At 37.2% G+C, this 19,906-nt stretch overlaps 1 protein-coding gene across 1 annotated transcript; it reads right to left on the minus strand.

Moving 5' to 3' along the window:
• Nucleotides 1-2,189: 2,189 nt before the first annotated feature.
• On the minus strand, nt 2,190-13,769 carry LOC127539919 (mas-related G-protein coupled receptor member X4-like). Its single transcript, XM_051964362.1, has 2 exons — nt 13,701-13,769; nt 2,190-3,251 (listed from the first exon to the last, which is right to left on the minus strand). The coding sequence occupies exon 2, from the start codon at nt 3,204-3,206 to the stop codon at nt 2,238-2,240; it is 969 nt and encodes a 322-aa protein (XP_051820322.1). The 5' UTR covers nt 3,207-3,251; nt 13,701-13,769; the 3' UTR covers nt 2,190-2,237.
• Nucleotides 13,770-19,906: the final 6,137 nt, after the last annotated feature.

The raw sequence follows: 19,906 nt of genomic DNA on the forward strand, positions 1-19,906 counted from the left end.
GTTTTTGAAAATCTTTTAGTTATTAATTTTTTGTTGCATGAAAGATTATGTTTATTTTTGGGGGTAAATTAAAATGAAAGCAGATCGCAGAATGAAGTAAAAATCAGAATCCAACAATAGATTGTTTACAAGAAACAATGAGAGAAAAGTAGAGTTAAAATGTGAGGTTGGCATAGAGTTATTTGATTCAAAATTCACCTGATGCAAAAAAAGATAAAGCAATCATAATCCAGACAAAGTTAAGGCTAAAATAGATTTAATTAAAAGCCATAAATAGGATTAATATATTTTGATAAGAGATACCATCAACAATGAGGAAATATCAATACTAAACTTACATGCATCAAACACAATAGCATCTACATTTTCAAAAATTAAATGAATCAAATGAAATGGTAATAGATAGTAGTACTATAATAGTGAGAGGCTTTAAGCATGACCTCTCAGAACTTGCTATATTTAATCAAAAATAAGTAAGAAAGTAGTCACGAAAATTAATAGAATTTTAGATGTTAGATATAATATCCATTCTGGAGAGAATTGATTAGAAATATTGATTAGAATTAGAATTGACTAGAAATAGAAAGAAATACAGCAGATTTTTAAAAAGCAGTATATTTAAGCAGTATATTTACAAATGCTGGCCACATATATGAACCTAAAATGTTTATAATTAAAAGCAGAAATATTTTAAGAATTCCTTTCATGTCATAATACAATTAAATTATATTTAATAAGGGGTCAAATAAACATAGTTTAAAAACAAGTTGGGGATTAAACAACCTAATCTTTTTTATGATACTAGTTTTTTATCTTTTAAAATACATGCAAAGATAGTTTTTAGCATTCACCTTTAAAAAACCTTGTATTCCAAATTTTTCTCTCACCCTCCTTATCTCTCCCATCTCCTAGATAGCAAGTAATGCAATATAGGTTAAACATGCACAGTTTTTCTAAACATATTTCCACATTTATCATGCTGCACAAGATCAGATCAAAAGGGAAAAAATGAGAAAGAAAAAGTAAGTAAACAAACAACCACAAAGGTGAAAATACTATTTGTGATAAACAACTTAATCTAAAAGTATGAGTGAGTTAATGAACAAACCAAAAGAACAAAAATTTCGTTGAAGAAAATGCCAACAATAAGACAATATGCCAAAACTTATGGGATGCAGTAAAAGCAAGAATGAGAGGAAAATGTATACTTCTAAATACTTAGACCAATGAAATTCAGAAAAAGAAGACCAATTAATTTATGCAATTAAAAAGTAGATAAATATGAAAAATCCCCAATTAAACACTAAATTGTAAATCCTAAAAATTAAAGATGACATCAATTATATTGGCTATTTTTAAAATACCACTGAATTTTGGATTTTGTCCAATTTGATAAGAGTGGGAGGCAGAAGGGAAAGAAGTCCTGCAGGAGAGGGAGGGGGACCTAGCTGAACTGGAATGTCCTTTTTTTAGAGCAGGGAGAGAGGGAAGAGGCCAGGGGGAATCTTGTGTATCAGGACTGAGAGAAGACAAAATGGAGGAATATGGCCCCCTGCACCTTGAGAATTCTTATCCCCATTCCATTCCTTCATTTACAGAAAGTGACAAGGAGAGGGAAGGGAGACATAGTCCCTTCAAAGACATATTTCCTTCAAGACAGGGACAGTGGCCATTTGTTGTAGAAGTCTTCTCTGGACTGGTGACACATGAGCCTCTGGACTCAGTTTCTTGAAGTATAAAATGGATATCTTGAAAGCACCTAACTCCCAGGTTTATTATGAGGATTAAATGAAATTTTTGTAAAACATTTATGACAGTGCTTGGTATAGCCTTATTGTTCAGTAATGTGACCCTGTTTGACTACCATCTGTTTCTTTGGCTAAGATATTGAAGTGTTTTACCATTTCTTCTGGTAGCAGATTTTATGAATTAGAGAACTGAGGCAAATAGATTTAAATGACTTGCCCAGGATCACATGGCAAGCTAGATTTGATCTCGATTATTCCCATTCCAGGCGCTGGAGCTCTATTCTCAGCACCTTCCAGCTGTTTGGCATACAGCAGTCACCTAATAAATGTATATTCATCAGTTAGAATTCACACCCTGGCCAACGACTTTAGGGATGGCAGGGGAAATCCCGCATTCCCTCCTGCGGAGGTGGGATGGCTGTTGTAGCTGGGCCTGGGGCAGGGGACTCATTTCAAGGACTCCTATGTCTGAGCATCTTGTTCTTAGCCTCAGATTGACGTCTCAGAGCTGTTGGTGTAGGATTTGTCCCTCTCCTCATCTCTGACCTCCCGCTCATCCTCCAGGGCCCTGCGCAAAACCACCCTGAGGGATTCCCTCTTTTTTTGCCCTTGTCTGCCCAAGAAAAAGTAAATGAGGGGGTTCACACTGCTGTTCACACAGGCCAGGAGCTGACGGAGCCAAGAAGGCATGAGATCTATGTGGAAATGGAAATAAAGGACAGCCCAGATCCCCATGGGCAGGCCGCAGAGCAGGAACACAAGGACCGTGAGCAGCACCAGGAGGTAGAGCCTGGGGGGCCGCTGGCGCCGGGAGCTGCACTGGACCCTCAGCAGCAGAGTCAGGCTGGACACACAAAGCACTGGCGAGAGAAGCATAAACCACACGGACTCGATGACACGGTAGATGTAGACACAGAACTTGTTAGGATACAAATAAAAACAAAGGACAAAACGCGTTACCCAGAGCAGGGCGGCCAGAGCCCAGAGCCCGGCACAGACCGCGGCCGACGTGTGCTTGGGCCGGCGATTTCTGTACCAGAGGGGGAAGAGCGTGGAGAGACAGCGCTCGGTGCTGATCGCCACCAGGAGGCTCAGGCCCACCGCGTAGGATGCTTGTCTGAGGTAGATGATAACAAAGTACGTTAGATAATTAAATAACTGGTGAGCCAATCGATTTATGCAATTCAGCAAGGAGCAGCACAGGAAAAGGGCGTCGGCCGCCGCCAGGTTGAGAATGTAGACGGAGAAGTGGTTCCTCTGGATGCGGAAGCCCAGGAGCCACAGGACGGCACCGTTCCCCGCCAGCCCGGCCAGGGCAATGAGCAGAGAGGGGATCCGCATCCACTCATTAAGGGTCAATTCTCCAGGTGCCGCAGGAATGAAACTCCCATTAACTCTTCTCTCCGTTGCATTGTCATGAACACATCCCCGCTGATCAGATATGGGGGACACACTCATGGTGGGTGGTCCCAGCCCCAGGAAACCCTGGTCCTCTCAAACGTCCTGGGGACACAGATAGAGAAGGTCATCAGGGACTTTTCCCTCCTCTTCTTCCCCACTGCTTCTCTCTGGGTGCAGCTAGGGGGCTCCACTGTGCCCTAAGTATGACGCCAAGAGTAAGAAATGAGTTATAATCTAGTCTCAGACACTTACTAGTGAAAGAATTCTTTCTCTCCTATTAATAACCAGTTCTTCAATTAGGAAGTAACACTTTGCTATTTCCATATTCAGAAATCAATTATTCAGTCAGCCTCTGAAGGATGTTCCTAACGGGTGAGATTGCCTAAATCCTCAAGGTACATCATTTTCCATAATGGCTGAGACCCCACCCAGTGAGGAGATCTTATAGGGAGCATCTTATGTAGGGATTATTCTTACCCCACCATTGTTCTTGACTATTGACTGGAGAGACAGATGGATGTCTTTGTCCAGGTGCCTCATCATGTCCTCAGCAGGTGGAGCTGAAGGCTTTAAGCCCACCTCCTGATCTACCCCCTCATTAATTGTTAACAAATTGATTCCCACCCTCAGGCACATCCACTTTCCCCAAAACTTTTAAAGTATTCTTTGTTCTTCAGGCAACATCTGCTTCCACTCCAGACACTGACCTCAATCATTTCCTAGCCATAAATAATCGATCTAAAATTTGATTTTTAATTACCCAAAAATTATGTCTCCAGGACTTTTCATTAGTCGCATTAGCTGTGTGACCCTGAACAAATCACTTTAAATGTTTCTCCCTCCAGATCTTCAAATGTAAAACAATAGCACCAACCTTACAGAATTCTCCAGAGAATCAAATGTTATAATATTTGTAAAATGTATATTACTGTTCCTGGCTCATAGTAGGCTCTCACAAAGAGTTGGTGACATTTTCCTCTTCCCCCCCCTTTTTTTGTCGTGATGTGAGGTACACTTGTCTTTCTTTTCTTCTGTGACCACACTTCAACTAACCCTTCATTTTCCTCTCTCTTCTGATCTTTAGCACATGGGGGTTTAGCTTCCTACTTCAGCCTGTATTGGACAGGTCTAAAGGTGGGTTGAACCACTTAATTCAAAGCAACAGACATTTGTTTATTCACTTGATGGATGTATGCATGTACTTCTTTGTTCCTTTACTCTTTTATTAATTGATAAATTCGTTTACTCATTTATTTATATTTTAAAATATCCATAATCTTTCCTTTTATAAATTTTTATTTTTCTATTTGCTGTCCCCCACATGAAATCAACTTTTTAAAGTCAAAGAAATAAAAAAAGAAAAGAAATATATTTAAGTATCAGAAATTATTCACTGCCTACTCTGTTCCAATCAGTATTGACCAAATTGACATCAATTGAGGTCCAGTCTTCTCTTTCAAAATAGTATGCACAATCCAAATCACTATTGATCAGAGAAATGCAAATTAAGACAACTCTGAGATACCACTACACACCTCTCAGATTGGTTAAGATGACAGGAAAAGATAATGACAAATATTGGGAGGGATGTGGGAAAACTGGGACACTGATACATTGTTGGTAGAACTGTGAATGCATCCAACCATTCTGGAGAGCAATTTGGAACTATGCTAAAAAAGTTCTCAAACTGCATATAGCCTTTGTTTCCATTGGGATTATATCCCAAAGAGATCTTAAAGGAGGGAAAGCGACCCAAAGGGGCAAAAATGTTTGTGGCAGCCCTTTTCATAGTAGCAAGAAACTGGAAAGTGAGTGGATGCCCATCAATTGGAGAATGGTTGAATAAATTATGGCATATGAATGTTAAGGAATATTATTGTTCTGTAAGAAACGACCAGCAGGATGATTTCAGAGAGGCCTAGAGAGACTGACAGGAACAGATGCTAAGTGAAATGAGCAGAACGAGGAGATCATTTTACATGGCAACAATAAGACTATTCGATGATCAATTCTGATGGAGGAGGCTCTCTTCAACAATGAAGTGATTCAAACCAGTTCCAATTGTTTAGTGATGAAGAGAGCCATCTACACCCCAAGAAAGGCCTGCAGGAACTGAGTGTGAATCACAACATAGCATTCTCTTTCTGTTGTTGTTTGCTTTCATTTTGTTTTCTTTCTCATTTTTTTTCTTCTTTTTTTCTTTCTTTTTTTTTAAAATAACTTTTTATTGATAGAACCCATGCCAGGGTAATTTTTTACTGCATTATTTTTTCCCCTTCTTGATCTAACTTTTCTTGTGCAGCAAGATGACTGTATAAATATATATACATATATTGAATTTAACATATATTTTAACATATTTAACATGTATGGGACTACCTGTCACCTAGGGAAGGGGGTGGAGGGAAGGAGGGGAAAATTTGGAAGAAAAGGTTTTGCAAGGGCCAATCTTGAAAAATTACCCGTGGCAAACAAAATTTTAACATAATATATACTTTTGTGTGTTTTAAATTTTTTTTTGTAAAATATTTCCCAATCACAATTTTTTATTATAGCTTTTTATTGACAAAACATATGCATGGGTAATTTTTCGACATTGACCCTTGCAAAAACTCAAGCAGGGCAATGAGCAGCAGGGATCTGCATCCAGTACTCTAAGTCAAATTCTCCAAGTGCCTGAACCCCAGGAACTAAACTCATTTTCACTTCTCTCCATTGCTTTTTTCCTTAATAACACAATCCCATTACTCAGGTGGGGAGATACATTCATGGCGGGTGGTCCCAATCCCAGGAAGCCCTACTCCTCTCAGACACCGTGGTGACACAGAAAAGGGCATCAGGGATTTCCTTCCAGATTTCCTCCCGTCTCTACTTCGCAAATTAGAGGCTTCACCTCCCCACTCCATTTCTCTAGCGCGTCTCTAGCATTTCTCTAGGTGGCGCCACAGTGAACAGAATCTGGATCTAGAGAAAGAAGTTACAATCTAGTCTCAGCTTCATCCTAGCAGTGTAAACCTGAATAAGTCACTTAACGTATGTCTGCCTCAAGTTCTTCAATTATAAAATGGGTCCAGTAATAGGACCTCCATTACAAGGGTCTTTAGAGGGTCAAATGAAATATTTACAGTGTTTAACTGTTGTAAAATTATAGTTAAGTCCTTAATAAATCCTTGATGGATTCTCCCCTTTTTTTTGTGAAAATTAAAAAAAAAAACAGCTTGCCCTTTTCATCACTAAACTTCTCCAGATTAAAAAGACAACAAAAGGGCTGTTTTTTGGTGGTATTTAAACAAATTCATATATATATATATATATCTCATCATAGGAGCTTTCTTTTCCATTGCCAGAAAGGAAAATATGAGACACTTAGGAAAATGTCTTAGTAAAATACAGGCAAATGATTTCTACTGAATTTTCCATATCTATGTAGAAGTGAAGACTTAGGAGGGACATGATGGCAATATTTAAATATCGGGCAGAAGATACCCTTGTGTTGCGTGAGCCCAGAGAGTGGAATGAGGAGCAATGGGAGCAGCCTGCCAATAGAGAGCTGCAAGGATGAGAATGGAACATCTTGAAAATTAGAATTATTCCAAAGGAAATTGGGCTGCTTCAGAAAGTCACATTCTCTTTATTAGAAATCTGTGGGCAGATCTCTATCTGCCCTTGTAACATCTGACTGGGTACAGAATTCTCCTTCAGGCTCCTGCCCCTGACTTATCTGAGGTTGCAAACTAGTCTGATAATTCTCCATAAAGGAAACAGGATGAGTCTGGAATGACTTGTTTTTGGTGCAGTCAAATTGGCTCTTTTTGATCACTAATTTCTTTTCTAGATATTCACTAAGTATAATTATGAAACTACCCAGCTGATAAGCATTGAAAACAGAAAAGATCAATGGGCAAAAAGAAATTATAATTGATTCAGCTTCAATTAAGAAGTCTAGAGGAAGGTGGTGGGGTAAAAACAACAATTATTCAGATAGAAAGAAGTGTGGAAAGAAACTTCCTCCCAAAAATCATTTAGGGAACCATATAGAAGACAGGGGATCACAGACATAAGATGATCCCAGTAAACAATGAAGAAAAGAAACTTTTCATATCTCCATTTCAGGAGATAAATTGTTTAGATTCAGATTAGACATAGAAACATTTGGTCCAATTCCCATATACTCAAGGAGGTATGGCCAATCAAGCTGTCCCAAATTCTCCTTTAAATAACTCTGAATTAATTTCTTAAATCAAATCCTGGAGTATCAGAACCAATCCAAATTTATGTCAAATAATTTTCCAGCCCAAGAAAATGTATGCACTACCAGAAAAAGTCTGTCTTTCCAGGGTGCTGGTCAGGCATATTTGGAGTAAGGGAAAATGGTACAGCACAGACCAAGCTCTGGCAAGCCAGCAGGAAGCCTTGGGGGTGGTAGGATTGGTGGTAGTCTCATTTTCAGGAATTCTAATCCCATGTACAAGAAGATGGGGGTCAGAAAGAGATCGCAAGGGATCATTTGTTGGCCCAGGGTTCAGGACCCTGCTGAATTGCCCATACACAGTTCCAGTCAAAGTTCATGACCAAAAGGAGAGATAATAATTGTAGCTGCAAGAGAGCAGAAGTACTGGTTGTGAATTCAAGGTTAAGAGGAATATTTGTATTCACTCACAGGGGAATATAGAACTTGGTCTCAATCCCAAGACCAAGGGGAGCACTAGAAATTGTAATTATAGAATAGTTGGGGATCTGGTCACATAGAGTCAGGAAAAATCCTAGCACTGGTGGCTACAAGAGAAGAAAGTCCCTTCTTGGGTATAAACAATGCAGGAGAACTGTGATCACACATATCCTTAGGTCATACCTCTTGGAAACATCAAAAAGCTACAGATCACCAGATATAGCTTCCCCTCGTAATAGTATTTTAAATTTCCCCCCAATTATGTGGAAAGATAGTTTGCAACATTCACTTTTATAAAATTTTGAGTTCTAAGCTTTTTTCAAGCTCCTCCCTCCCTTCCCTCACCCCTCCTCAAAACAGCAAGCAACCAGATATAGTTTTGAAAACAGCCGCATAAAATGTCTAAAATTGAGGACAATGTCCCATCAACCTCAGGAGTAGAAGTCAAATTTAACAAAATAACCTGACCATAAAAATTTAGGTGGTGCAGTGGACAGAGCACCAGCCCTGAAATCAGGAGGATTTGAGTGCAGATCTGGCTTTGGACACTTAACACTTCCTAGCTGTGTGACTCTGAGCAAGTCACTTTACCCCAATTGCCTCAGCAAACAAAAAAAAAGTTAGTATGGTAACAAACTTAGAAGACAATGAAGTTAAAAAAAAACCTATATGGAAAGCCTCAGCAAAATACATTAATTAATCACAGGCACTAGAAGAAATTCTGAAAGAATTATTTCTTTAAAAATCAAATAATAGAAATAGAAGAAAAATTAGAGGAAAAAGTGACACTGATGTATGAAAATTATAAAAAGAGAGCCAAATGACTGGTAAGGGGAGCAAAAAAATAGAAGAAAATAACCCCTTTTTTTAAAAAAAAGTACAAAAGGTAGTTGAAAAAAATAATTGCTTTAGGATTAGAATTGGATGTTAGTGAAAGCATATGAATAATTTACAGAAGAAGAAATTAAAGCCATTTGTAGTCATATGAAAAAACACTCTAAATCATTATTGTTCAGAGAAATGTAAATTAAGTCAACTCTGAGGTACCACCACATACTTCTCAGATTGGTTAAGATGACAGGAAGAGATAATGATAAATGTTGGAGGGGATGTGGGAAAACTGGGACACTAATACATTATTGGTGAAGTTATGAGAACTGATGCAACCCTTCTTAGAAAACAACTTAGAATTGTTCCCAAAGAGTTATTAAACTGTGCATACCCTATGATCCAGCTGTGCTTCCACTGGATCTGTATCTCAAGAAACCATAGAAAAGGGAAAAGAACACACTTGTGCAAAAATGTTTGTAGTAGGCCTTTTTATAGTGCCGAGAACCTGGAAATTGAGTGGGTGGATGCCTTCCAGTGAGGAATGACTGAATAAGTTATGATATATGAATGTAATGGAATATTATTGTCCTGTAAAAAACAACTAGCAGGATGATTTCAGAAAGGCCTGGAGAGACTTACAGGAACTGATGCTAAATGATGTGAATAGAACCAATAGAACATTGTTCATGGCACCAATAAGATTAAGTGATGATCATTTGTGATGGGTTTGGCTCTTTTCAACAATGAGGTGATTGAAGGCAATTCCAATAGACTTGGGATGGAGTGAGTCATCTGCATCCAGAAAGAGGACTATGGGACTGAATGTGGATTACATAGTATTTTCATCTTTTTTTGTTTGTTTCTTTTCTTTCTAATTTTTTCCTTTTTGATCTATTTTTCTTGTGCCACATGATAAATGTGGAAATATGTTTAGAAGAATTGAACATGTTTTATTGGATTACTTGCTATCTAGGGGAGAGAGTGAAGGAAGGGAGACATAAAATTTTAAAATACAAGATTTTATAAGAGTAAAAACTATGTTTCCATGTATTTTGAAAATAAAAAGTTATTATTAAAAATCAAAAACAAATAAAATATTAAAAAGATAAGAACTGGACAAGTAGAATCTAATAATTTCATGAATCAGCAAGAAACAATAAAACAAAACCAAAAGAATGAAAAAAATAGAATAAAATGTGAAATATTTCATTAGAAAAATACCTGATCTGGAAAATAGAGTTTAGAGAGATAAGTTAATAATTATATCACATTATTTCTTCTTTGAGTCAGTTCTAATGAGAGTAAAGTTTACTTTCTCACCCTCTCCTTCCCTTCTTCTTCTCCACTGTAAAAGCTTTTTCTTACCTCTTTTTTGCTGTCTATTTCTTTTTGCAGCTCTCTTAATTTCTCTTTTAAGAACTTAGATGCTACACCACTTGGTGCATATATATTTAAAATTGATATTGCTTCATTATCCATGCTACCCTTTAGCAAGATATAGTGCCCTTCCTTATCTCTTTTAATTAGATCAATTTTTGCTTTAGCTTGATCTGAGATCAGGATGGCTACCCTGCTTTTTTGACTTCATCTGAAGCATAGTAGATTTTGCTCCAATCTTTTATCTTTAACCTGCATATATCTCCCTGCTTCAGGTGTGTTTCCTGTAAACAACATATTGTAGGATTCTGGCTTTTAATCCATTCTGTTAACCGCTTCCTCTTTATGGGGGAGTTTACCCCATTCACATTTATGGTTAAAGTAACCAATTCTATATTACTTGCCATCTTGTTAACCCCTGTTTATACTTTTCTCCCTTCTTTCTTCCTTACCCCCCTTCCCAATATTAAGCTTGTGAGCACCACTTGCTTCTCATAGCCCTCCCTTTTTAGTATCCCTCCCCCCGACTTAGAGTTCCTCCCCCTATCTTACCTCTTTCCCTCACAGTTTCCATATTCCCTTCTGCTTAGCTTATTTCTTCCCCTTTCACTTTTCCCTTCTCACTTTTCAATGAGGTGGGAGAAGTTTCACCATAAATTGAATATGTCTAAAATTTTTCTCTTAAAGCCAATTCTGAAGGCAGTAAGATACCCACTATATTCATCTTTCCATTCTTTCTCTCAGATATAATAGGTTTCCTTTGCTTCTTCATGAGATATAGTACCCCTACTTTATTTCTTTATACATCTTTATAGCCGAAATATAGTTCCCAAGATTAATCTTTATCTTTTTAGATTTCTCTTGAGTTCTATATTTGTAGATCAAACTTTTTGTTAAGTTCTGGCCTTTTCATCAAAAATAGGTGAAATTCGCTTACTTCGTTGAATGTCCATCTTCTTCCCTGGAAAAAGATGCTCATTCTAGCTGGGTAAGTTACTTTTGGTTGCATACCAAGTTCCTTAGCCTTTTGGAATATCATATTCCAGGCCCTTCGATCCTTTAATGTGGATGCTGCTAGATCTTGGGTGATCCTTATTGTGGCTCCTCGATACTTGAATTGGGTTTTTTTGGCTGCTTGCAGTATTTTTTCCTTCGTCTGAGGATTCTGGCATTTGGCCACTATATTTCTTGGTGTTTTGATTTTAAGATCCCTTTCAGTAGGTGATTGATGAATTCTTTCAATGTCTATTTTACCCTCTATTTCTATGACTTCTGGGCAGTTCTCTTTGATAATTTCCTGGAAAATAGTGTTCAGGCTCTTTTTTTATCATACTTTTCTGGGAGTCCAATAATTCTCAGATTGTCTCTCCTGGATCTATTTTCCAGGTCTGTTGTTTTCCCAAGAAGGTATTTCACATTCTTTTCCATTGTTTGATTTTTCTGGATTTGCTCAACTGATTCTTCTTGTCTTCTCAAGTCATTCAATTCCATTTGTTCGATTCTGATTTTCAATGAAGTATTTTCTTCACTCACTTTTTAAATATCTTTTTCTAATTGTCCAATTGAGTTCTTTTGTTCTATGGAATTTTTTTCCATTTTGCCAATTTTATTTTTTAGAGAGCTATTTTCTGTTTCCTGTTTACTAATCCTATTTTTCAAGAATTTGATTTCTTTATCTCTATTTTTCTTTCGCTTTTTTTTCACTACTACCACTCTGTCTTTAAATGAGTGGGATGACTTCTCCAGACTCTCTTGCCAAGCCTCCCTCTCCTTTTCCCATTTTTCTTCTAGCTCTCTTGTGAGAGCCTTTTTAATTTCTTCTATGAGATTCATCTGTGCTGAGAAACAGATGATCTCCTTCTTTGGGGATTCACCTGGAGACAGTATGTTTTTAGTCTCCTCAGGATTTAGAGTCTGTTCTCTGTCTGTATTGAAGCTGTCAAGGATTAAAGTCTTCTTCAATTTTTTGCTCATTCTGTCTAAGAATCAAAGACAAACTAGCAAAGAAACAACAGAAAAAATCCCTGAATGGAGGCTGCTTTCTTTGGAGGGTGAGGGGCTGGGTGGTGTTACCGAGCTTCCTCTACAGACTGCGGGGGCAGCAGCGAGGCACTAGCAGGACTGTGCTGCGCCTGCACTCTGAGACTCTGAGAGTGTGCTGAGACACTGTGGGGGAGGGGTGGCCAGGTCCTGAGACACTCCAGCTGTTCGGGGTTGTAGTCTTCACCCCTGGTGTTTTCAGCTTCCTCACTGGGCTACTGGCTTGCTGCCAGAGCAAAGTATCCAATCCTGCAGCAAAGCTCCCCTCCCAGAGACGGCTGAGATTACACCCCACCCTGCTCCGGTCTGCTTGGCTGTGAGCTGCCTCCCGTGCTCTCCCTGCCACTGCCTGCCCTCAGCCTGGGCCTGATATAAAACTGTCCCCGCCTTCGAGCAAAAACAGACCTTTCCTGGTGAATTTCAAGGTTGTCTTCTCTTGGTAACTATTTGTGGGTTTTTTTTTTTCAGTCAAGCATTAATTCAGAGGCTTGTAATGAAATGGATTCTGAGAGAAAATGCGGAGCTTACACAGCTATGCACCTCCTCTCCACCATCTTGTCTTATCTTTTTTTTACGGCAGATAATTTGCACTATTCTACTTCTCCTTTTTCCTTTATCCCAATATATCCTTCTCCCACCCCTTAATTTCACTAGTTTTTAAAAGATATTAAACTTTCATCTTCAGCTTGCACCTATGCCCTCTGTCTACATTTCTTCTAACTATATTTCCTTCTAACTGCCATAATAAGGAGAAAGTTCTAATGAGTTACAAGTATCATCTTCCCAAATAGGGATGTAAACAGATAAATCTTAAGTTTCTTATGATATTATTTTCTTGATTACCTCCTTATGCTTCTAAAAGGGTCCTGTATTTGATTACAATGAAGAAACAATATTTACAATGAAGAGTAAGATATGAGGTAAATATTGCAATTGGCTCAAGAAATCTTTTTGACCTGCAGGAAAGTAGGATTCAAAGGGGAAAATAAAAGGGAAGAATAGCTGAGAGAAGAGAAGATGGATTAAAGGTGGATTTAAAAAAAATGTTCAGCTTAACCCAAATAACTGTGAATAAACTGAAGAAAAAACCTTAATGCATTTCTAGCATGTGAAAAAGTAGACTGAAGAAAAAAAGCAAAGGGGGATCTTTTATTTACAGAGCAATCATTAGAGATCTCAGTGTTACTAAATATTTCCTGATAGTAAGCCTCAGTTTTTCTCTCAGCATATTCTAATTATTCATCTTTGTTCTATCTTTTGGGGTTAAAATAAGAAGCCTAATCCCTTTGATAGCTTTTTAAATATTAAAGTCTTGCACAATAATCAATTTAAATTATATCATGAAAATAAAAATCCTATCAACAATAATGTGTGAAGAACACACACAAGACAACAGTGTAATAGGAGTTTTTGTTGAGATAAGGAAAAGGAGAAGGAAAGGAGAGGCATTTACTCTTCTATCTATGATCCCTTTAGAGTTATCCCCACAAATACAGAGATTCCAGACTTTTATCAAATACCACATTCCTCAAAGGTGACAGAGGAAATCTGCCTTTCTCCCTTCTCCCATTCCCAAATGGGGCACGGGGAACAGATCTGTCTTGAAAAGAAGGAATATTGGTAAAATGACTGACCTGAAGATGATGCGTTTTCTCTGGCCCAGGGGCTGTCTGCAGGAACCTCTGCCTTGAAACTGAAGCCACAGCAAATGATGTCAAGAGTCTAAAGAGTTTCCTGTTTAGTAGAATGTGCTAGTCAGGGACCAGAATTATTGGAAAGGGGTGCCTCACAGAGGATTATCTCAGCATCTTTTCCTGATGAGGATCATGTTTCTTTTCCTCTTATGTCTTGTGACTTGCCCATTTCCACTCCCATATTGCCATTAAGACTAATATTCTATGTATTCAGACAATATCCTTTTTTTGCCTTTTAAAAAATTTATTGAATAAAACAAGCATTTATATAACACAGGACAATAAAAAGACAATTGTGAATCTGCATGTGTACTTTATTCCCTCCATCTCTGTCCCCACCCCAAGAAATGACTATTATTAGAGAGAGAGAGAGAGAGAGAGAGAGAGAGAGAGAGAGAGAGAAGTAGAAAGAGAGAGACAGAGAGATAGAGAGACAGACAGACAGAGACAGACAGAGAGAGAGAAAGACAGAGAGAGAATATTTCAATCTGTTTTCAGATACCATCAGTTCTTTCCCTGATTATGGAGAGAATTTTACATCCTAAGTCCTTTAGAATAGTTGTGGATGATTGTACTTATGAGAATAGCAAAGTCATTCACAGCTGGCCATCGCACATTGCTGTTACTTTGTATATAATACATTTCATTGTGCTTGAGTTTATGGAAGATTTTCCAGAGTTTTTTCTTCCTGAGAGCATATTGCTCATCATTTCCCATAGATCAATAATATTCCATCACAAACACACACCATAGTATATTGAGCCATTCCCTAATTAATAGACATCCCCTAAATTTCCATTTTTTTGCCTGAGAAGAGAGCTGCCGTGAATATTTTTTATACAAATAGGTCATTTTCCTTTAAAATTTTTCTCTAAATCTCTTTTGGCATTCATACCAAGTAGTGGCATTATTTTTTTCACTTATTTTGGTTGTTTTTTGCCTTTTGTTTGATTTCTCATAAATTTATGAAAATTATTTATCAGAAAATTATTTCTGATTTTTTTCTTGTGTAGTATGATAATTGTGGAAATATGTATAGAAGAATGGCCATGTAGGGGAGGGGGTGGGAGAAAAAAATTTGGAATACAAGGTTTTGCAAGGATTAATATTGAAAACTATATATATGTTTTTAAATTAAAAGCTTAAAAAAAAAGAAGCTGCGGGAGGAACTGCAAGAAGTAAGGACATTTGAAGTGATATTTCTTCCAAAAACTCTTTTTGGGTTTGTGACCATTTTACAGTTTTCTTTGAAGTAGAAGTAGTTGTTTTAATTTCATTATCTTCTTTTGAGCTTTCTTTTTTGCTTAATTTTTTTTTAGCCATGCCTTAGAGATTTAGGGGAGTACAGGTCAACTTGATCCTGCATATAAAACTCATATAAAAAATTTTTTTAAAGACATTATCCTCCACACCTTGGGTTTATTTTTTTATATATATTTTATTTTTTTAAAATAACTTTTTATTGCCAGAACCCATGCCAGGATAATTTTTTACAGCATTATCCCTTGCACTCACTTCTGTGCCGATTTTTCCCTTCCCTCCCTCCACCCCCTCCCTCCGATGGCAAGCAGTACTATATATATGTTAAATAAGTTACAGTATGTCTAGATACAATGTATGTGTGCCGAACTGAACAGTTCTCTTGTTGCACAGGAAGAATTGGATTCAGAAGGTATAAATAACCTGGGAAGAAAAACAAAAATGAAAGCAGTTTACATTCATTTCCCAGTGTTCTTTCTTTGGGTGTAGCTGCTTCTGTCCATCCTTGATCAATTGAAACTGAATTAGATCTTCCCTTTGTTGAAGAAATCCACTTCCATCAGAATACATCCTCAAACAGTATCATTATTGAGGTATAAAATGATCTCCTGGTTCTGCTCATTTCACTTAGCATCAGTTCATGTAAGTCTCACCAGTCCTCTCTGTATTCATCCTGCTGGTCATTCCTTACAGAACAATAATATTCCATAAAACAATTTACTCAACCATTCTCCAATTGATGGGCATCCATTCATTTTCCAGCTTCTAGCCACTACAAACAGGGCTGAGTGGCATTATTAAGTCAAAGGATATTCATGAATTTCTAGCCATTTGGGCAGAGATCATATCTTTTGATCATATATCATTTGGGGCATAGCTTTTATTTTTTTTTAAAGTTTGATTCAGTTTCCTCTGTGGTTGAGAAATGAGATCTTATCAGAGAAACTTGCATCAAAATTCTTTGTACAATTACTATTGATAACTGTATTTCCCCCCATTTATTTTCTCTTTTCACCCTGTTCCTCCTCAAAAGTGTTTTAGTAATGACTACTCCCCCTTCCCCATATGCCCTCTATTTTATCACCTTCCCCCACTTCATTCCCCTCCTATTTTCCTGCAAGGTAAAGAGACGTAAGAGAGTTTCCACACCCCTATTAAGCATATATGCTATTTCCTTTTTGACTCAGTTCTGATGAGAATAAAGTTTACTTTTTCATCCTGTCCTTTCTCTCTTCCTCTCCACTGTAAAAGCTTTTCCTTGCCTCTTTTTTATGGCAGATAATTTGCACCATTCCACTTTTCCTTTTCCCTTTCTCCAGTACATTCCTTCTCTTACCTCTTCATCATTTTTAAAAAGATATTATCCCTTCATCTGCAACTAACATCTATTCATTCTGTCTATATATATTCCTTCTAACTGCCATAATAATGAGAAAGTTTTAATAAATTACAAGAATCATCTTCCCAAGTAAGGATTTAAACAGATAAGCCTTATTAAGTTCTTTATGATATTACTTTCCTGATTACCTCTGTATGTTTCTCCAGGGTTCTGTACAAAATTTCCATTCAGCTCTGGTCTTTTCATCACAAATGCTGAAAATTCTTTATTTAATTGAATGATCACCTTTTCCTCTGAAGAATTATACTCAGTTTTGCTGGGTAGGTGATTCTTGGTTGTAATCCTAGCTCTATTGCTCTCTGGAGTATCATATGCTAAACCCTCTGGTCCTTTAATGTAGAAGCTGCTAACTCTTATGCTATCCTGACTGTGGATCCAGTGTACTTGAATTGTTTCTTTATGGATACTTGCAATATTTTCTTCTTTACCTAGGAGTTCCAGAATTTGGCTATAATATTCCTGGGAGTTTTCATTTTGGGATCTCTTTCAGGAGGTGATTTTTTTTTCAATTTTTATTTTATCCTCTGGTTCTGGAATATCAGGACAATTTTCTTTGATAATTTCTTGAAAGATGATAGGCTCCTTTTTTTTTTGAGCATGACTTTCAAGTAGACCAATAATTTTAAAATTATCTCTCTTGAGTCTATTTTTCAAGTGTTTTGTTTTTCCAATGAGATATTTCACATTTTTCTACTTTTTCATTTTTTTTTTGGTTTTACTTTGTTTTATCTTGATTTCTCATAATCATTAGCTTCCATTTACTCAATTCTACTTTTAAAGGAATCATTTTCTCCAATGAGTTTTTGTACCGCCTTTCCCAATTGGACAAATTTGCTTTTTAAGGCATTATTCTCCTCATTAGTTTTTTACATTTCCTTTGGACCACTTTCAATTCTTTTCCTAATTTTTCCTCTATCACTGCTACTTGATTAGAAAAATCCCTTTTGAGCTCTTCCATGGCCTGAGCTCAATTCTTATTTTCTTGGAGGCTTTGTATATAGCTTTGACTTTGATATCATTTGAATGTATGTTTTGATCTTCCTTGTCACCACAATAACTTTCAATGGTCAGAAGCTTTTTTGTTGTCTGTTCACTTGGCTTTTAACTCTTTGTTAAAATAGGACTCAGTTTCAATACCACTACACCACTGTCAGATTGGCTAGGATGGCAGGGAAAGACAATGCGGAATGTTGGAGAGGATGTGGGAAAACTGGGACACTGATACATTGTGTTTTTTTAATATTGTATTTTATTTTATTTAATAATAACTTTATATTGACAGAATCCATGCCAGGGTAATTTTTTTTTACAACATTATCCCTTGCACTCGTTTCTGTTCCAATTTTTCCCCTCCCTCCCTCCACCCCCTCCCCTAGATGGCAAGCAGTCCTATATATGTTAGATATGTTGCAGTATATCCTAGATACAATATATGTTTGCAGAACTGAACAGTTCTCTTGTTGCACAGGGAGAATTGGATTCAGAAGGTAAAAATAGCCCAGAAAGAAAAACAAAAATGCAGATAGTTCGCATTCGTTTCCCAATGTCCTTTCTTTGGGTGTAGCTGCTTCTGTCCATCATTTATCAATTGAAGCTCAGTTAGGTCTCTTTGTCAAAGAAATCCACTTCCATCAGAATACATCCTCATACAATATCGTTGTTGAAGTGTATAATGATCTCCTGGTTCTGCTCATTTCCCTCAGCATCAGTTCATGTAAGTCTTGCCAAGCCTCTCTGTATTCTTCCTGCTGGTCATTTCTTACAGAACAATAATATTCCATAACATTCATATACCACAATTTACCCAGCCATTCTCCAATTGATGGGCATCCATTCATTTTCCAGTTTCTAGCCACTACAAACAGGGCTGCCACAAACATTTTGGCACATACAGGTCCCTTTCCCTTCTTTAGTATTTCTTTGGGATATAAGCCCAATAGAAACACTGCTGGATCAAAGGGTATGCACAATTTGATAACTTTGGGGGCATAATTCCAGATTGCTCTCCAGAATGGTTGGATTCGTTCACAACTCCACCAACAATGCAGACACTGATACATTGTTGATGGAATTGTGAATACATCCAGCCATTCTGAAGAGCATTCTGGAACTATGCTCAAAAAGCTATCATACCCTTTGATCCAGCAGTGCTGCTATGGGGCTTATATCCCAAAGAGATTTTTTAAAAATAAAAGGTATGAATATATTTTTTCTTTTTAAAAATAATTATAGCTTTTTATTGACAGAACCCATGCCTGGGTAATTTTTTACAACATTATCCCTTGCACTCACTTCTGTTCTGATTTTTCCCCGCCTTCTCTCCACTGCCTCCTCCAGATGGCAAGCAGTCCTATACATGTTAAATATATCACAGTATATCCTAGATACAATATATGTGTGCAGAACCGATCAGTTCTTTTGTTGCACAGGGAGAATTGGATTCAGAAGGTAAAAAATAACCCCAGAAGAAAAACAAAGATGCAAACAGTTTACATTCATTTCCCAGTGTTCTTTCTTTGGGTGTAGTTGCTTCTGTCCATCATTGATCAATTGAAACTGAATTAGATCTTCTCTTTGTCAAAGAAATCCACTTCCATCAGAATACATCCTCATACAGTATAGTTGTTGAGGTATATAATGATCTCCTGGTTCTGCTCATTTCACTTAGCATAGTTCATATAGGTCTCTCCAAGCCTCTCTGTATTCATCCTGCTGGTCATTTCTTACAGAACAATAATATTCCATAACATTCATATACCACAATTTACCTAACCATTCTCTAATTGATGGGCATCCATTCATTTTCCAGTTTCTAGCCACTACAAACAGGGCTGCCACAAACATTTTGGCACATACAGGTCCCTTTCCCTTCTTTAGTATTTCTTTGGGATATAAGCCTAATAGTAACACTGCTGGATCAAAGGGTATGCACAGTTTGATAACTTTTGGGGCTTAATTCCAGATTGCTCTCCAGAATGGTTGGATTCGTTCACAACTCCACCAACAATGCACCAGCATCCCAGTTTTCCCGCATCCCCTCCAACATTCATCATTATTTTTCCTGTCACCTTAGACAATCTGACAGGTGTGTAGTGGTATCTCAGAGTTGTCTTAATTTGCATTTCTTTAATCAATAGTGATTTGGAACATTCTTTCATATGAGTGGAAATAGTTTCAATTTCATCCTCTGAAAATTGTCTGTTCATATCCTTTGACCATTTATCAGTTGGAGAATGGCTTGATTTCTTATAAATTAGAGTCAACTCTCTATATATTTTGGAAATAAGGCCTTTATCAGAACCTTTAACTGTAAAGATGTTTTCCTAGTTTGTTGCTTCCCTTCTAATCTTGTTTGCCTTAGTTTTGTTTATACAAAGGCTTTTTTATTTGATGTAATCAAAATTTTCTATTTTGTGATCAATAATGGTCTCTAGTTCATCTTTGGTCACAAATTTCTTCCTCCTCCACAAGTCTGAGAGATAAACTA

Source organism: Antechinus flavipes, chromosome 6 (genome assembly GCF_016432865.1).
Source record: "Antechinus flavipes isolate AdamAnt ecotype Samford, QLD, Australia chromosome 6, AdamAnt_v2, whole genome shotgun sequence".
In the NCBI taxonomy this organism is placed as follows: Eukaryota; Metazoa; Chordata; class Mammalia; order Dasyuromorphia; family Dasyuridae; genus Antechinus; species Antechinus flavipes.

What these genes read in the sequence shown, in the direction of transcription:
- LOC127539919 (XM_051964362.1), bottom strand. Translation starts at nt 3,206, where the DNA reads ATGAGTGTGTCCCCCATATCTGATCAGCGGGGATGTGTTCATGACAAT.